The sequence below is a fragment of the Pteronotus mesoamericanus genome, unplaced genomic scaffold (assembly GCF_021234165.1).
Source record: "Pteronotus mesoamericanus isolate MK-2021 breed Mesoamerican mustached bat unplaced genomic scaffold, CSHL_Meso_final contig_179, whole genome shotgun sequence".
Lineage (NCBI taxonomy): Eukaryota > Metazoa > Chordata > Mammalia > Chiroptera > Mormoopidae > Pteronotus > Pteronotus mesoamericanus.
In genome coordinates this window covers 1,363,242-1,380,139 of record NW_026555075.1, presented here as the reverse complement: position 1 = coordinate 1,380,139, position 16,898 = coordinate 1,363,242, and the positions used below count along the sequence as shown (strand labels likewise).

The 16,898-nt window shown below is 39.5% G+C and overlaps 1 protein-coding gene across 1 annotated transcript in view; it reads right to left on the bottom strand.

Annotated features, from left to right (window-relative positions):
- Positions 1-16,898, bottom strand: part of DNAH7 (dynein axonemal heavy chain 7) — a 225,823-nt gene that overhangs the window by 18,209 nt on the left and 190,716 nt on the right. The window contains 5 exon segments of the mRNA XM_054566705.1: positions 1,636-1,821; positions 4,721-4,882; positions 9,003-9,203; positions 11,388-11,549; positions 12,737-12,913. Of these exon segments, the coding sequence (XP_054422680.1) occupies positions 1,636-1,821; positions 4,721-4,882; positions 9,003-9,203; positions 11,388-11,549; positions 12,737-12,913 (888 nt within the window).

The window sequence follows — 16,898 nt, the reverse complement described above, 5'->3', positions numbered from 1 at the left end:
ACAGAGAGAGGAATGTCCTGGCCACTTAATTTAGAAATTTCTTCCAGAGAAATCTTTCTCTGCTGCCTTTTGCCAATGGCTGGTTTTAATTTACTGCAATAACAATAAATTTTTTGGCTCTACTCTGTGTTTTTCTTTGTTTATTCTTATTGTAATAAATCTACCTAATTGAGAAAAGTAAAAATTATCTGAAAATGTATCATCCTGAGGTAACCACTATTAATGCTGCATATCATTTTATGCAGGTGCACTCTCACTCTATATTTTATTTACAAGGACTTCTATCAAAATTTCATACCTTTCTTGATGTCCATATAATTATATACAAACCCTCATGTATATATAAGATGATTCGGTTGGTCATTGATGGTTTTTCAATATGAGTCATGTTTTGGGTCATTTGACAATTCATCACTGGAGATCCTGCTACCCGTGACTCCCATGCTGACTTGCTGCACCCCATCAGTGACCCAGGATATGGGACGGATTTTTCTCATCACCCCATTGCTATCTGTCCTTGGCTGGCATTAATCCTGGTGAGTGACTGGGTCAGGGTTGGGAAGTTATGGTACATGACTGTGTTGGATGTGGCCATAGGTTTAACTTTCAATATGTGCCCTTTGGATTTCTGGGGAAAAAATGAGAACAAATTTAGCTGTCCTGGAAGTCTACGGTGTGATCATCTGAAGGCAGATACCATGTCTTCCACTAGATAGGACTGGAAAAAAATAGCAGAAGGGGACCTTGGCCTTGTACAGTAGGTGGTTCTGGGACTCTGCCACTTTTGACCTGTGCAGCTTTGGATGAGTTAATCAATATTAGTGAATTTGTCTTCTCATTTGTAATAGGGATAGAATAATAATACCAATGTTAATTTGATGCTCTAGTGCAGAGGTGTCCAACCTTTGGCATCTCTGGGCCACTCTGGAAGAAGAAGAGTTGTCTTGGGCCACACATTAAATACACATACACTAGTGAAAACTGATGAGCAAAAAAAAGTCTGTGCCTAAATTTTGTGATATCTATGACCACAGATAAGCAAAAAATCCTCACATAATAACCCCACTTATGCAGTGGCCCTTTCAATAATTTTTTAAAATCCTTGAGCAGGTCCCAAGTTTGTGATCACTAATACAAAAAATGTACATATCTAAGTAATAAAACTAAATAATGTTTTAAGTAAATGTACGATTTTGTGTTGGGCCGCATTCATAGCCATCCTGGGCCACATGCAGCCTGCAGGACACAGTTTGCACACCCCGCCTAGTGAAATAATTATATATAACTGCTCAGTAAATAATTAAACATGATATATTTATTAACTATTATTGTTACTAGTATTTTTAACCCCTCTTGTGTGTATTTCCATTTTAATTGGGGTTAATGGCTTTTTACCCCAAGGGCTGAATTCATGAGGAAGCTATTCTTAGGTTAGAGGCATTTCTGATATTCTCACACCACAGCCAGCAGGAAGCCACTGACTCCCTCTGTGCATGGGATTTGCTTTGTCCCTACAAGAATGAAGCACACACAATGGTTAACAAAAAGCAAGGCCTCTGGAAAAAAATCACCATTTTCAATATCAGAGGAATCTCATGTTTTACTGCTTTGCATTGTCTAGAAAGGCCTACTTACATCACCAGAAGGGGGGACAAAATAGATGCCACTGGAGTCGAACTTATAGCCTGAATTTTCAACTAATTCTGGGTTGAAGAACTTGTTTAGAATGCTGCGCAGCGTGCGCCGGTCCCAGTCGTCCGTCACCCTGCCCCCGTAGTTGCATTCACCCGTCATGTACCGCAGGGCGTCATAGGGCAGTTCCTAAAAGTGAGAACTCAAGTCACTCTACCAGTTAAGAGCTATCAGTGATACGTTATACAAAGTTGCGTTTCTTGTTTGTTCATATGATTAAATGAAAACCTCTTACCAAAAGTTGGCAATTTCCCTTTATATAATTCCCTGCTAATAGTTGCCATTTTTCCTGGAGTCCTTCTCTCCCTCTGCGGTTTGTCATCTCCACGCAGTCAATGCAGAGAATAGATCTCTATTAGCTTGTGAACTCACTACTCAACCCACATTAATGTCCCGCCTTCTATGCGCTGATACAAAATGAAATAGACCACAAGCTCATCCCTGAAAACCTCTCACTGCTCAGTGACAGTCAGAACACAATATAATTCAGGGATAATCAGCGTTAATTTTCTTCACCACTTTTCTATATCCATATCTATTTTGACAATTGGAATACCAGTGTATATACAATTTTGCATATGACTGTTCACCAAAACTCATGAAAACCTTTTACCATTTTATGAAATACTCTTTGAAAATACTATTTTAAGAACTGTCTTTTAATACTGAACACTTCGGTCGCTCTTAATTTGCTACTGTTTTAAATTATTTTTCATTAAATATACATTTCTAATGATTCAGTAGTCTAGATTTCTGAAAAGAAAATTACTATGTCAAAGGAAAGGAGAATATAAAAAGCAATTGATTAATGGCACCAAACTGCTTTTCTGACAATCTGTAGCTATTGTAAAAATCACTTTGATAACCCAAAGATAATTAATATTGTGTTCATTTGCATTGCTAGAAAACTAGTGAGGCTCATAATTTTTTCATATGTTTAATAACATTTGTTCTTCTGTGAACTATTCATTTTTCAATTAAATTTTAATAGTTTTATTTGTATAAGCTGTTTCACAAATTGAACTTTATTTATCAATCATGGAAATATTTTTCCTGTTAGTTTTCTTTTTTATTATAGCCTCTTGTAGATAGGGTTTTTAAATGTTTATGCATGAAAATGTTCAACTTTTCACATTGCAATTTCTTTTATCCTAAACATAAATACTTATACACCCCTGGCAGTGTAGACAAACAAACAAACACACACATACACACACACACACACAGCAAGAACAAGACAACTGCCCACCTGCTAAGTAGGTTACATATCTATCTACTTGTATTTTCTTCTTAAACAGTTTAATTTTTTCCTATTTAATCCAACAAGAATTGTGTAGTATGAATAATCTAACTTAATTTTTCCTAAAAGCAGATAACCAATCATTCTACCAATTATTCTGTCATCATTTGTTGAATATTTCTTCCATCTTATTCATTTAAAATGCTGAAAGTACTATGCCTAATTTCCACATATATTTGCATTGCCATTCTTGTTTTGCAGGGCTTAAGGATCTTTTCACTCTTCATGGTATATTCATTGAACAGACACTAACTGAGCCATTTACTGTACACCGTGTTTTAGGTACTGGGGATACAAGAGTAAACAAAGTCACCATGTAGTCCAGTGGCTTGTGATTTGACAAAATGAGGTCTCCGTCTGAGCAAAAGTTTAGAGTTTGGGTGGGTGGTAGTTATATTATTTTGATGCTGTCAGAGAATGGAAAGTAGGGAAGGGAAACAGAATCCCATGATATAGCCATTCCTTGTTTTGCTTTAGTTTAAACTGTTGCCACCTCTTGCCTGGGTTAGCATGATGGTCTTCAGTATTAGCTTCCTGGGCTGCTGAGAGGTGGTTTAAAACAACAGAAATATATTGACTGATAGTTCTTGAGGCTAGAAATTTGAAATCAAGGCGTTGGCAGGGCCACATTGCCTCCAAAGCTTCCAGGAGGCTCCTTCCTTGCCTCTTCCAGCTTCTGGTGGCCTTGGGTGTTCCTTGGCTTGTGGCAGCTTAATGCCAATCTCTTCCTCCATCTTCACATGGCTGTCTTCACTCTGTGTCCAAATTTCCCTCTTCTAATGGCATCAGTCACATCCTGTGAAGACTCACTCTACTCCAGCATGACTTAATCTAACTTAACCGATTACATCTGCATCAACCCCATTCCCAATTAAGGTCATATTCTGAGGTACCATGGATCAGAACTTGAACATATATTCTTTTTGGGGGTACTAATTCAACTCATGTCACCTAAAACTGGCTTGTCCTCTAAGTCCTCCAATCTATTCTTCATTTGGTTGCTAGAGTGACCTTTCTAAAGTGCAAATATTCTTCTAAAAGCACACCAATAGCAATAACATAAAGTCCCAAATCAGTTAGCATGGCAAGATGATATGGAACATACAAGAATATTTCAAATCACTTACAGGTAACTAAACCTTTTCACCTCTTTGCATTTTTTAAAAATGAGATATATAATATTATGTTAGTTTCAGATGTACAACATAATTATTTGATATTTGCAGACATCATTTGCACTTTTTAAAAGCCTCTTTATTGTTGCTTCTTCACATTGTCTACCTGAAAACCTTCTATTTATCCTTTCAGTCCCAAACACCTGCTCTACTGTGAAATAATGACACTTTTCTAAAACTACAGTCACGCTCCAGAACAGAAGAAAATCATTCTTTTTCTTTTTTTTTTTCCATTTTGGAGCCTGGTTCTTTTATCATATCCTCAAAACTTTTTCAAAATAAGAACACTTTTCAGATTCCCATAGGTATGTGTATGTGTCAAAGTAAATAATAAAATATAAGTTCCTAATAGACAAACTGATGTCCTAACTACCTCCTACAACAGTTATAATATCCTGTTATAATAAAGTACTCCTAATAAGCTGTTGGGGACTATCTTGCTGTTCATTTTATAAGAGTAGGAATTAATCAGAAGTCCCTGCTTACTGTACAAACACTTATAAGGTGATAAAAAGCAAACTAGGTAGTGCCCTTGCTGTGATTTTTATGATACCTCATACTGGTTCAGGAACATGTGGAGCTGCTGTACACTGATTCTCAGGTCAGTCTCATTGAACTCATAAGGAATATTCCACCCCAGGGGTCCAAATTTCCGTCTCTCTTGTACCAAAGCATGAAAGAAACAGAGGCCATAAAGTAATTTCTTGAATTCCTCCTGTAATAAAAAAATAGTGCCACATCATTAATTTTCCCCAACATTGCATTATGCTAACCATACTTTAAGACAAAAGCAATTCCTTTTTTTTTTGTACTTATAAATAGATCCATCCCAAAGTTTAACTAAAACAGAACCAAATATGTTTCTATAGGCTTTTTAGGCAAAAATATGTCCATCGTACACATGTTGGGTTGGCACATAAAGCTACGTTCACTGGGGTTTTATAGTGAGCTTGTCTAATTTCATGTTACCTTACATGAGATTTTGGAGGTTCCAATGGAAGCATCGTGAGGCAAGAAGAATGAATTCCAATATGTGGTCCCAGACCACCGTGGAGGAATTTCAAAGGAGATAGTGCAAACCAGTTAAGCAGCTCTACAGAAAAGAACTTTGGACTGAAACTTTGGGCAGGCCCAGGAGTTTTCTGGTTGCTCTAAGGTAGTAAAAATTCTTACACTCACTTATAATGCAAGGCCAGTCTTGCTCATTCAGAAACCAGAAGGTATGATGCACTGTATTGATCATCTGCACCCTCCATGAGGTGAATGCAAAATGTCCCAAATAGAGCTGGATGGAGGATTTGGAAAGAGATTCCTCTGAAAGGAGCAGCTGCTGTGCTAAGAGAATGCGTGCCTCCACCTTCGAGGGAGAAGGGAGTGGGGTCTATCTTCTCAGTCCAAGCTGGCGAGAGGAATTAATACACCACTCAGAGAGTTCCTGCCTGTGCCCTGCAGCTGGGGTGGACTGGGATAATGCAAAACTCACGCCTGAAAGAGGGGGGCAGGCTATGGACCCAGGGTAGTAGACTGTGAGGGGGAAACCGACACCCCACCTATGACCGTGGGCCACTTCTGTGAGTCACTAGGAGCAGACGGGGCGCTGGACAAGGAATGCCAGCCAGGGATCATTCTAAAGGTTTCCTGGTGAAGAGGACGTGTGTTCTGAGGTGGGAAAACCCCAGTAGTCAGAGTCTGTATTAAGGAAATGCTGGAGAACATAAGCCTGAGGGGAATGAGGAGCGGTTGGCTAAAGGAGAGGTGCAGCCAAGGGTGATGGAGTTATAGTCAGAGGGGCAAGCAGGGCACCCAAAGGAGCACCCATGGAAGCACTCACAAGAGAAGAGGTCAGCCTTAAATCCTACATTCAAGCGCCGAGTCCAGAGACTTCCGAGCAATAGCCGCCCAGAGCAGGCACTTCAGTCCCTGCCTGTCTCACCCCTGCACACACTTCGATCTGGGCAGCTGGCACCTGCAGGAGGGGTCACAAACAGAAAGATGCCAACTCCATCCTCTTCCCCAGGGACATGAAGCTCACTGACTTTTTGATGTCTACATTTTTAATAAACGTTGAGGTATTGATTAATACATTATATTATACTTTCTGATGTCTGAATCAAGGTTGGCTTTGCAAGTTAAAAATGACTACAGGCCATTTTATTGCCTGACAATAACCAGGGAAGCCATTAGGCTGTCCAAAGTTTTATCCAAGGACAGGGGAAAGTTCACTCTGTGGAATAAAGTCAAAAGGGAGAGTGGAAGATAAGTAAAGGAACAAATTTAACCAGAGAGGGAGGAGAAAGTAAAGTTAAACGTGCTGTGCTAATTCTGGAACTTTTTTAGCTATCTTACTGAGCAGATCAGTGAATGTGTTGATGCTGTGGGAGGCAGGTTTCCCACTGTAGAAGAAGGGACATATAAATATAGAATGAGGAAAAGCAGGGAAAAATGCTGAGAAGATGGACTGAAATCAGAGGTAGTGCTAAGAACACATTACTTCTAAAATATGCATGTGAGTGTATTTGTGTGTGTGTACTTATTTGTAGTATGTATATATGTGTATATATGTATAAATGTATATGTGTGTGTAAGTACATGCATATATTTCCAAGTTCTCTCCACTGGAAGGGCCAAGAACCAAAGACAACACAGTAGCAATGAGCTCTTGTAGCACCCAGATTTTAGTCTCTAATACTACTCTCCTCTAAAAAGGAACCAGAACTCTTAGAGAAAGGGCTGGTTTCAGGCCAGTGGTACTGATGAACCAGGAGCATCTTCTGTGGGAAAGTAAGAAGGCAAAAATAATAATAGACTTTTTTAGAATGATGGGTCCTATACCAAGTACAGAGGAGATAACTTGAAGGAGCTCTCACTGACCAAATCTGGGACAATGGAGCAGAAGGCTTAAGAATAGGAACAAACTGTAAACAACTGGGGGGAAAACCACCAAGGAATCCATGAGTCCATATGAATACCAGGTAAATACGTGGGTTAAGAGGGAGGTCTGTGGCTGACAGTGGAGCGCCAAGTGTCAGGAGTGGGGCGAGAGCTGGAGCTGGAATTCCCCAGGAAATAACTGGCTCAGGCAAGAGTCAGCAATGGCTGCTTGGTCTGGAAAAATGGGATAGTTGTATTGCCCTAAAATGTCTCCCTATAGGTTGACTTTTAGTTGCAAGGGGCAAAACAATTATCACACAGTGAAGAAATAAGACAACACTTTGTCCAGATGATTAAAATTAGTATCATCAATGAGGCATAAATAGGCATTGTGTGCCTCCTAATGTGATCCCCTGAGGACACAATGCCATTCCTGGCTAAGAATGCATAACCTGAATCTAATCATGAAGGAATATTGAGCAAGCCCAAAATGTAAGTTTATCTTTAAAAGAGGGAGGGAAGATGAATTCTCCAGAAGTGTCAGTCTCATCAAAGACAAAGGAAGGCTGAGGAGATGTTTCAGATTAAAAGGAGGCAAAGAGGCAGGGGAACTAAACATACACCAACCCTGGGCCAGTCCTGGAGTAGCGAGCAGGGCCCGTGGACAATACTGAAGCAAGTGACAGGTTTCAAACACAAGTGGCAGATTAGATAGGATAGTGTATCCTCGTTAACTTTACTAAACTAATAACTGTACCAGGATAACACCTCTCATCTTAACAAATGTACATTGAAGTATTTATTTAGGAATAAAAGGACATGACATCTCTAACTTACCTGCACATGGTATAGTAACAGGAGGTAAAAAGGGGCACAGGGCATAGGGATTTTTTTTGTGCAACTTTTATACTTATACCTTTTCTGTAAGTTTAAAAATGTTCCCAAATACAAAATTAAACCAGAACAATCATGACATGCTGCTGTGGCATTTGAGGAGATTTGAGTTTTGGTTTGGACTGTGGTTCACAAAAGCCCTGACTTGCAGTATGTGTGACTGCCACTGGAGAGGCCTTTGGATCAAGAAAAAAGGGAGTAAAATTTTTCAGAAGGGCCTCTGTCCAGCTATCATACGCAGAAGTGCCCTCACCACCTGCCTGGGAGTAACCTGCTCTTTCTGGGCCCAATCAGTGCAAAAATTAGTCATACAGTAGGTCTTAGAAGCTTAGGATAAGGTTTGACTTAGATTTTTTTTTGGTATCTAAGACTTTTGTTTAATGAAAGTACTTTTTTTTTTAATGTTTTCTTTTGATGTGTACTTAAAACACATTCCGGTATCAAGCATGTAAGCTTTTAAATGGCAAAGCTTACCAAGGTTCATAACCTCTGTTAAAAAGAAACTCTTCCATTTTTAATTATGGTAAAACGCTGTGAAACAATTTTAGGTCACAGACACTCGCACACAGAATTCTAATCACACAAGCAGTAGGTGGTTTCCCTGCTTGCCTGGCGATGCTAAAAAAGACCCTTATGAGTCCCATCAATCAAGGAGTAAAATCATTTTGGCTCTCATTATGGTTATATAGAGGAAATATTTTTATATTTTAATTTAAAGATATGGCTCCAAATAGCACAGGGCTCAGTTAATATCCTGAAACAAGATTCTCCAACCTTGCAGATTTGTACTGGGAATGGCTTACAGCTGACTTTCTAAATAGAAAGCTACATTATTAATGACACCCCACAAGATCTCAGCTGAGCAGGAATGAGGCTGGTAGTAAAATTAAAATAAAATATTAATAAAATTGACTTCAGCACAGTCAATAATCAGTGATCAAAACCAACTGCACTGCAGTGCAGGAGGCCTATTTAATTTGTAGTTTTACTCAGCACACACATTCGTGATCACCAGGGGCCACTTGAATCGCTTTACAGGGCTGAGGTAACAAGACTTGGCCATTACTAACAGGCTTTTTGCAGCTGCCAAAGAATGTGGGGTCAGAGATTGGATCCATGAGGTATGATCGGATGATATTAGCCCGTAAGCCTTTTGGTGCTTCATTGGTCATTTTCACTCCATTCTGCAGCACAGACACAGGGAAATTCGGAGACGGGTAACTTGTCAGCCAAATTCGGAAATCTGGATGTGTTGATTCTGAGCTTAATTCCTGCAGGAAAAGAAATCAGATACAAAAGCACAAATAAAATCAATGAGAGCTCTTCAGGTCACATGTGCCTAGGATGGGCTGGAGGTGGGAGGAAGCATTTTTACAAAATAGAGCTCATAGCTGCAATTTAAGGCAAAAGCCTTAAAATCTGATTCTGTCCTGGAAACAATATACTTGATACAATTAAATCATGTGACTATAAAGTTTATGAAGGAGTTACATAATTCAGAATTGGCCACAATAAAGGCCAAGACATTAAAAAAACAAAACCAAGAAAATTGTATCTATTGCTATTGCTGAAATATTTCCAGGAATTATTCTCTGCCCCAGAGCTGGATTAAGAATAATCCTTTTTTGGTTTTTTTTTGTTTTCTTGTGCTATAGCCATGTTGTGAAAATAAACAACACACTATAGATATGTCAATATTAAACTAAGCAGAAGTGAAAAAAAGAGCATTTTGAATGGTAAGAAGAACTGGTATATCTTGAAGCATGAAACATATCATAGGAGGTATGTTTGTTTAAGGGGCTAGTCAGGCCTGCGCTAGAGAGGATAACAGAACACTCGGCACTGTCCTGAAGGCTGTACAGACTAGGAATAATTTCCAGGGGCCCTTCCCTTTCTTCCTGCTCAGTCCCATGCCCTGCTGTTATCTCCTCCAATTGTCCATTCAGTGGGATCTGTGTGTTTAAAACTGCAAATATCCAGCAGTAAAAAGCTTTTGAGCACTCCCATGATAAATGGGTAGGGGCGAGTTAGGAAGAACGCATAGGTGCCTAGGTTCTTTGATGAATGGTGAGGGTACCACTCTTCCTCCCGCTAGCTGCCCTGGGCCCAGGGACTTAAGCAACATGACTCATGGGATGCTGAGTCAAGTTCACCATCCATTAGAGACCATTCTTCTCTCCTAGATGACTCTCTGATGGGAACGCACGGTGCTATTCAAGAGGTCATAAGCATGGCCGAGGGAAAGAGGAACACAAGGAAGCAGGCATAAATATAAAACCTCTAATACAAGGCCTGAAGGATGAGTAGGTGTTGGTAAGGCAAATAATAAAAAGAATGGTTTTTTAGAGAGAAAAAACATCTATTACGATGGCCTTCCTCATTCTTGAGAAAGTGTGTTATAGAGTGAAAATGAAAGACGTTCAAATGGACAGAGAAGAGAAGTCAAGATGGAAAGAGGCCAAAGAAAAAAGCTGAGGGGCAGGCAAAGGTCAGATGAAGGAGGGTGCTGAAAGCCACGGTGCAGGTTTGAGCTTTGTCTCGCATGAAATGGGAATCCATGGAAAGGTTTTAAGCAATGAAGCAATATTCTCTTACTAATTCAGTATTTGTTGATTGTCTGCTACAAGCCAGGCACTATTTAAGGTGCTAAAGACAAAACAGAGAAGAGAACAAAGTTACTGTCCTCATGGTGCTCTCATTCTGTGGGAGATACGGGCAAAATTGTGACAAGTACCATAAAGAAAAATACAACCTGCTCCTTACAGTTTCATGTGAGCATTCGGATAGTGCAAGTTATACTATTACCTTGGTTATTTAGTAGCTTGTGGTACTCTGAGTTAGGAGGGGGCTAGAGTCATGGGTAATTACAGAGGACACTTTTCTCTACATTTACAGAAATCAAGTACCAAGTGTTCTGTTTACTCAGTGGAACTAAGTGGGTTTCTTCCTGGAATTTCTGCTTACAGAAACAGGGAAATACCATGATCCAGTGCAAAGAGGGCGGAGGGAGTGGCCTTTTGATTCTGGGCTGATCTTCTGTGGCAGGATCACTAGCTAAGTGTGTGAGGAGTGAATTAAAGAAAAGTTATACCTTGAAATGTTTTCGTTTAGAGTGGCCACATGAATTTCACCCTGAAAAGCCTCCTCTGTTGTTTCTGGTCCACTGCTATGAAATGTAAATTGCTTTCTTTCTACCCTGTTCTTTACACTCACCTTTGCAGCCTCTCCTCCAGATGAGCCCTTGCCCTTATTCAGAGGGATTCAGCAGGTATGGCTGTGTGCTCTTCTCTAGTCCTTTAGTTCCCAAAGCCAGTCCACCCCTCCTGTAGTCCACACATGTTACTCACCTGCAACCCTCCAAATCAGAGGGCAGGAACGGGGTTGCTTAGATGGTTTGGGTATCACTAATTCTACTGAGGGAATACAACCTAATAAAAATAAAGTTGTATTTTTACCTCACAAACTTTCTCAAGAGTTGGCATCCAAGAGGTGGCAAGGTGACAATTCTGGAGAACAACCCATGTTCCTTCCTTGACAGCTTTTTCTAACATCTTCATAGCTATGGGCCCTTGGCCTTGACCAAGAGATAAAGAGCTAAGTTTTGATCCCCCATATCCCTGTGTACAAAAGTAATAGAAATGAGAAAGAATCGATATTATTATTACAGGAAATAGTAACATTAGAGATATTAAAATTTAATTATGTAGCATCCTTCAAATGTCTGAACACAGGCAGCCCTAAAAAACTCTTACTGATTAAGAATCTTATAATCACTTAGATAAAAAAGCAGTCCACTCACGTAGAAAACAGTCATAGTAATAAATGAAAAACCCTGCAGGGTCTTTGATTGTTGAGATAAAGGCTAGAAAAAGAAATTAAGAACACTTTTAACATGAGGAGGTGATGAAAGGGTTTGGTAGTCATGCCGGAACTCCTAAAATCCAAAGAAAACTATAAATAGACAGATGAACTTGTCCAAGTCTTTGAATATTTTAAGTAATTTTGCTCCTGCATTAAATTCTGAGAAAAAAAAATTAACCCCTAATTCCTATTTTTAAATTCCTTAAAGGAATTTTGTGGGAATGTCTGCTTGGAATGCATGTCTACGAGATCCTGACTCATCTGCAGCTGCTGGACTCCGTGCCTGTGGCTCCCTGAGCTCCTCCTCTCTAGGGCAGCAGCCACCCGAATGCTCTTCAGAAGACGCCTTGACTATGGCAGCAGGGGGAGAGTGAGGCCGTGAGCCCCGTCCGAGTGTCCATGGCTTATCCGCACTAGCAGGTAGAAGCGGCAGAAAACAAAACAGGGCCAGATACTACCATTTCTGGAAAAAGTAAAGATAGCAAGAGAAGACAATGCACTGAGCAGTCCCACACAGGGGCCAGGGAATAACCACAATGTATACTGTGGGAACAGAGGCCCAGAGGGACTGGTAGGGCTCAAAGGGTTGGAGAGCTTGTGTTGATTTCATGGAGGTGAGCCTCACACAAAATGGATACCTCCAGCCGTCTCCACCACGTCCGCTACCGTCCTGTCCACCAGTGCTCTTCCTGGATTTTCAATAGCCCACTTAACTGGTTTTATAATTTAGATAAGGAGCTATTTTTAATATCAGTGTGGCCATTCAAGTATCAGTTTCTTGGGACTGGGTCAACCTCCGGACTCCCAAGTCTTTCAAAGAAAGAGTTGTAAGTTTTTCCTTTTACCTCACCCCTTAGCATTTCACATATAAGCAAATGCATATATATATAGTGATGTCCACATACATGCACATCCACAGACAACTCAATCTATTTTAAGGTACCTGGTCACCAGCAAATTTTAGAAGGGCGGCCATGGGATCTGCTCCAGGGGAGAGCACGAAGATCAGGGGCGCACAGCAGTTACTGTCTGCAAAAGCCTTGGCTAAATCAAAGGGCGGTGGTTCAATGAATATACGCCCCAACTTGTTGATTATAAATTCTTGCAGCATTGGAATAACCTAGAAAGAAACAAGGATACATTTAAGATAATATTGAAAACCTGCCTAAAACATTAAGAAGTTCAGATTCAAGGGTGTTTTAAAACAAAGGACTCTAGCTATACTTGCTTAGGTATTAATGTTGGTGGAGAGTCAAAAGTATCACTTTATATTAATGCTTTTTAGATAGAAAAAATGATAAATATTTAAGTAATAAAAGGTCGGTAGTAGACACCAGAATTCAAAGGCATTTTTCTTCCTTTTAGTGAGTATTCAACACATAGTGGATAAAAGAATATAAGAAACCTTAACTCTTAAGTTTTAAAACACTGTGTTCCAAAAGCCCAAGAAATTTTAGTGTGATTCACCCAATACTACATACCATCAAGAAAGAACAGATATAGCTGGGAAAAATGTTTTTCCAAAGACAAATCACTGTGAAAAAACCCATGCTCCTGAGAAACAGGCAAAACTATATTGCATTATATTTCTGACAGCATGACCGCACATTTTCAGGAAGTATGTTAGGGAAAAGGCAGAACTTCATGGCTCGTAGGTACCTCTCAGGCACTGAGGTGGGAATGGAATTGCTCTAATTAGTGTAGCTGAGATGCAGCTTTAGCTACATCCCTTCTTCTGTCTGATGAAGGGTCTAAACTTCATCATGTCTGGGTGATGGCACCAGATAATCATGACTCAGGTGTGACCCAAACCATAAATAAAGTATCTTTAACAAACAAGCATCCCTGTGTCTAGCTTACCAGATTGTTTAAACAAAACCCAGGAAAAGGAGAAATGGAGTGACAAGGACACAAAGCATTTTTGAAGACCCCAGAATCACTCTCGCCAGGTATCTGCTCATATCCAAGGATGGAATTATATGGACATATAACATGATAAATTAGGCAGGCAATTCCACCAGCAGGACTTGGAGCAAACTGTAGAAATAATTTGCAGATGCCAAGTATTTAAAAAAGATGGGCTCCTCTGGAAAAGGTACAAGTATTTACAAACTTTAATTGTGTATTTTTGGGAACATCTGTTCACCCAGGTCTGTAAGTAAGGCATGTCACAATGCCTTAAAACAGTTTCAGTCATGGGGTGGAAGCGGGGGGGGGGGGTGTGTGTGTGTGTGTGTGTGTGTGTGTGTGTGTGTGTGTGTGTGTGTGTGTGTGTGTGTGTGTCGGAGGTTGTGAGGGTGAGGAGCTAACGGTAAAAGAATATCTGGGCTTAAATTGGAGTTTTTAACCCCTTCCCAATATTTCTCTAGATTTATTCAATTATGGAAAATGTATGGAAGAGAAACAATAAATTAAGTGAAATCAAGAACCTACCTAACAAGATAACACATACATTGTTTGTGCACATTAAGTATCGATTGAACAAATGAATGGATAAATAACTCAAGGTGCTTTCTTTTCTGAGGGTGGGGTTTTAATTACAGAAATCCTAAACAAAAATTACAGAATAATAAGTTCACCATAAGTTCATCTCTAGATAAGTTATTTCATGTTTCAGTTATTTTGAATGGGCACAGATGTCAAGCTTATTGCGGGGAAACTAAAAATATCCTGTCTGCCCCAGGCCCTGGCCTTGTCCTTGCCCTTCCTCCTATTATTCTTTTCCTATCTTTCATCTTTTTTCACTAGATTAAAAACAACAAAAACTAACAAAAGAAAATGAAATATTGTTTTCATCATTTCTTTCCTCCCAAGGCTGACTTCTTTGCTAAATTAGTTTCACAAACAAAGTGAAAGAACCTGGCTTTTAAGTGCCTGGCTTTACTTAAGGAAGTTTGCGTTAGAGCGGCCCCTCTTTTGTGAGTGGTTCGGCTGTTGTCAGCCCCTGCACACACGGGGCGTGGAGACCACGTTAGGGGTGCTCACATAGGGGTGAATAGAGACAAATTGCGGTGTTTCCTTTTTGATGTTAAAACTGAACAAGACTTGGCTTGCTCCTGAGATGGAACTGGAACTCCCAAGGTAAATGAGGCTGTGTTAGCTATTCAGTTTGCAAGGCGAGAGCTCTGGTTTGCTCCTGCAATCTGATTTTGCCAGCATTGCATTTGTAAAATGAAATCTGTCAGTAACAGCAATTACAGACTAATCTAGGCAACCATCTTCCAAAGGGAGGAAAGAAGTTTGTGTTCCCCCATGTATGTTTTTCTATGTGTTGCAAGTTCCTACAAGATTTATCTGAGGTCAGAGAAACATACTAACTTATATTTGACAACTTTCTTATTGAAAGCTGATTAATTAGCTTTTTGTTTACAGTTCAGAAGGAGATAATTGTGGCCAGAAGCTCTTCATTTTGTAAATGGACCCAAAACATTCTACACTTCATTGTTTATCCATTTGATATTCTTTGCTAAATAAACACCATCGACTATTACATTTTAAAGGAAAGTGCAAGCCCGCCTCATTTTCCCACAGGTGATCTAGTCAGCAACTTCTACATCTTTCCAAACAAGAGCATTAGATGCCCTGGTACTTGCCTAGGTGGAGTTGGTTTTGAGGGAAGAACAGCAAAAGGAGACCAAAAAAATTGTGTTGACAAATAAAGCATATTTTAAGCCAGGATTGAAACAATTGCTGATTTTCCTGGTGGACGTTATAGTATCTCATGACTTAGATATTACTTCCAAATATTAGTTCCATTTGGCACTGTTACTTTCTCTGGTATGCTAATACCATTTTAATTTGGAAAACTACTCTTTTAAAAGCATAATCACCGTATATATTTTAAAATACATAGATTCCAAACAATGTATTCAACAGTTCACTGCTAAAATTAGAATTATCTGGTAACAGTAAGATTGAAAGGTCTGATAATGTATGAGGTTACCAGTAATTATTTTTATACTAAGGATTACAGATGTGATAGTACATGTAGGTAATGTATCACTTAGGATAAACTGAGTTATGCTGTAGTAGCAAACAATTTCCAGATCTTAGTGGCTTAACACAACAAAAGGTTATCCTTTGCCCCTGCAAGGTCACCTGGGTATGCAGGTAACTAACTCCCTGTGCTGGCTCAGCAATAAACTTGTTTATGGTTTAAATATCAACACATGATTCCACAATTTTGAAGACAGGTGAATGCCCTGGAAAATCTCATGTTGGCGGTTATATCTCACGTTTTATTGGCCAAAGCAAGGTACATGGCCAATCTCCCCACCTCAAGTGTGCGCAGAAGAGCTGAAAATATTGCTGAGAAGCACTAATGTCTACACACTCATCCCCCTATCCAAGGAAAACTCTACAGGAGATACAGAGGAAAAAGTTACAAATGGGGTACTAAAGAATTGGAGCAACTAAGAGAAGGATGAAATCGTAAGTTTAATCTCAATTGATTTAAATACAAAAACATACAAACAAAACCTCCTCAGCTTGAGTATGTAACTCCCCACCTCCATGAAAAACACTTTAAAAAGAGAACAAATATGAAAAGTAATAGTTGATCTATTTAGTAGTGCAATGTATTTTCAGATTAAAATGTCAAATTTTTAAAACAAAACTGAGGAAAAGACATGTATAGATGAAACTTGCTGCAATTAGGCAATGGTTCATTAATCACATTTAATGAACAGAGGGTTCTTTGTTTTTCAAATATTGAGGTAAGAAGGCCAACAGTATATGCAGGGTCATTTTAGTTATGTCTTTATCTAGCTTAGGAAACAAAGTAAAAACCTTTGAAAATTCTAATAAAAGGTTGTAAAGGCAGAAGCCGTTTGGAGCAAGATTTGAAGCATTTCATCCTCTTCCTTATTAATACTTGAAGCAAAAGCTTCTTAGGCTTAACCCTGAAATTTCAGTGGGGATTCACTGTTTAAAAGGGCTACCGAGGGGATGTTTCACCCTCCAGTACCGGTTTAATAATAATTCTTAAACGACTGTAATTACTTCCGGCACCTAAGAGCGGGCGGCATTACGGCTGCAATGGACCTTAGGCACATCGTGGGCCCCTTCCTTCATTAAAAAAAAATTAAAACTTATATTTTACAATT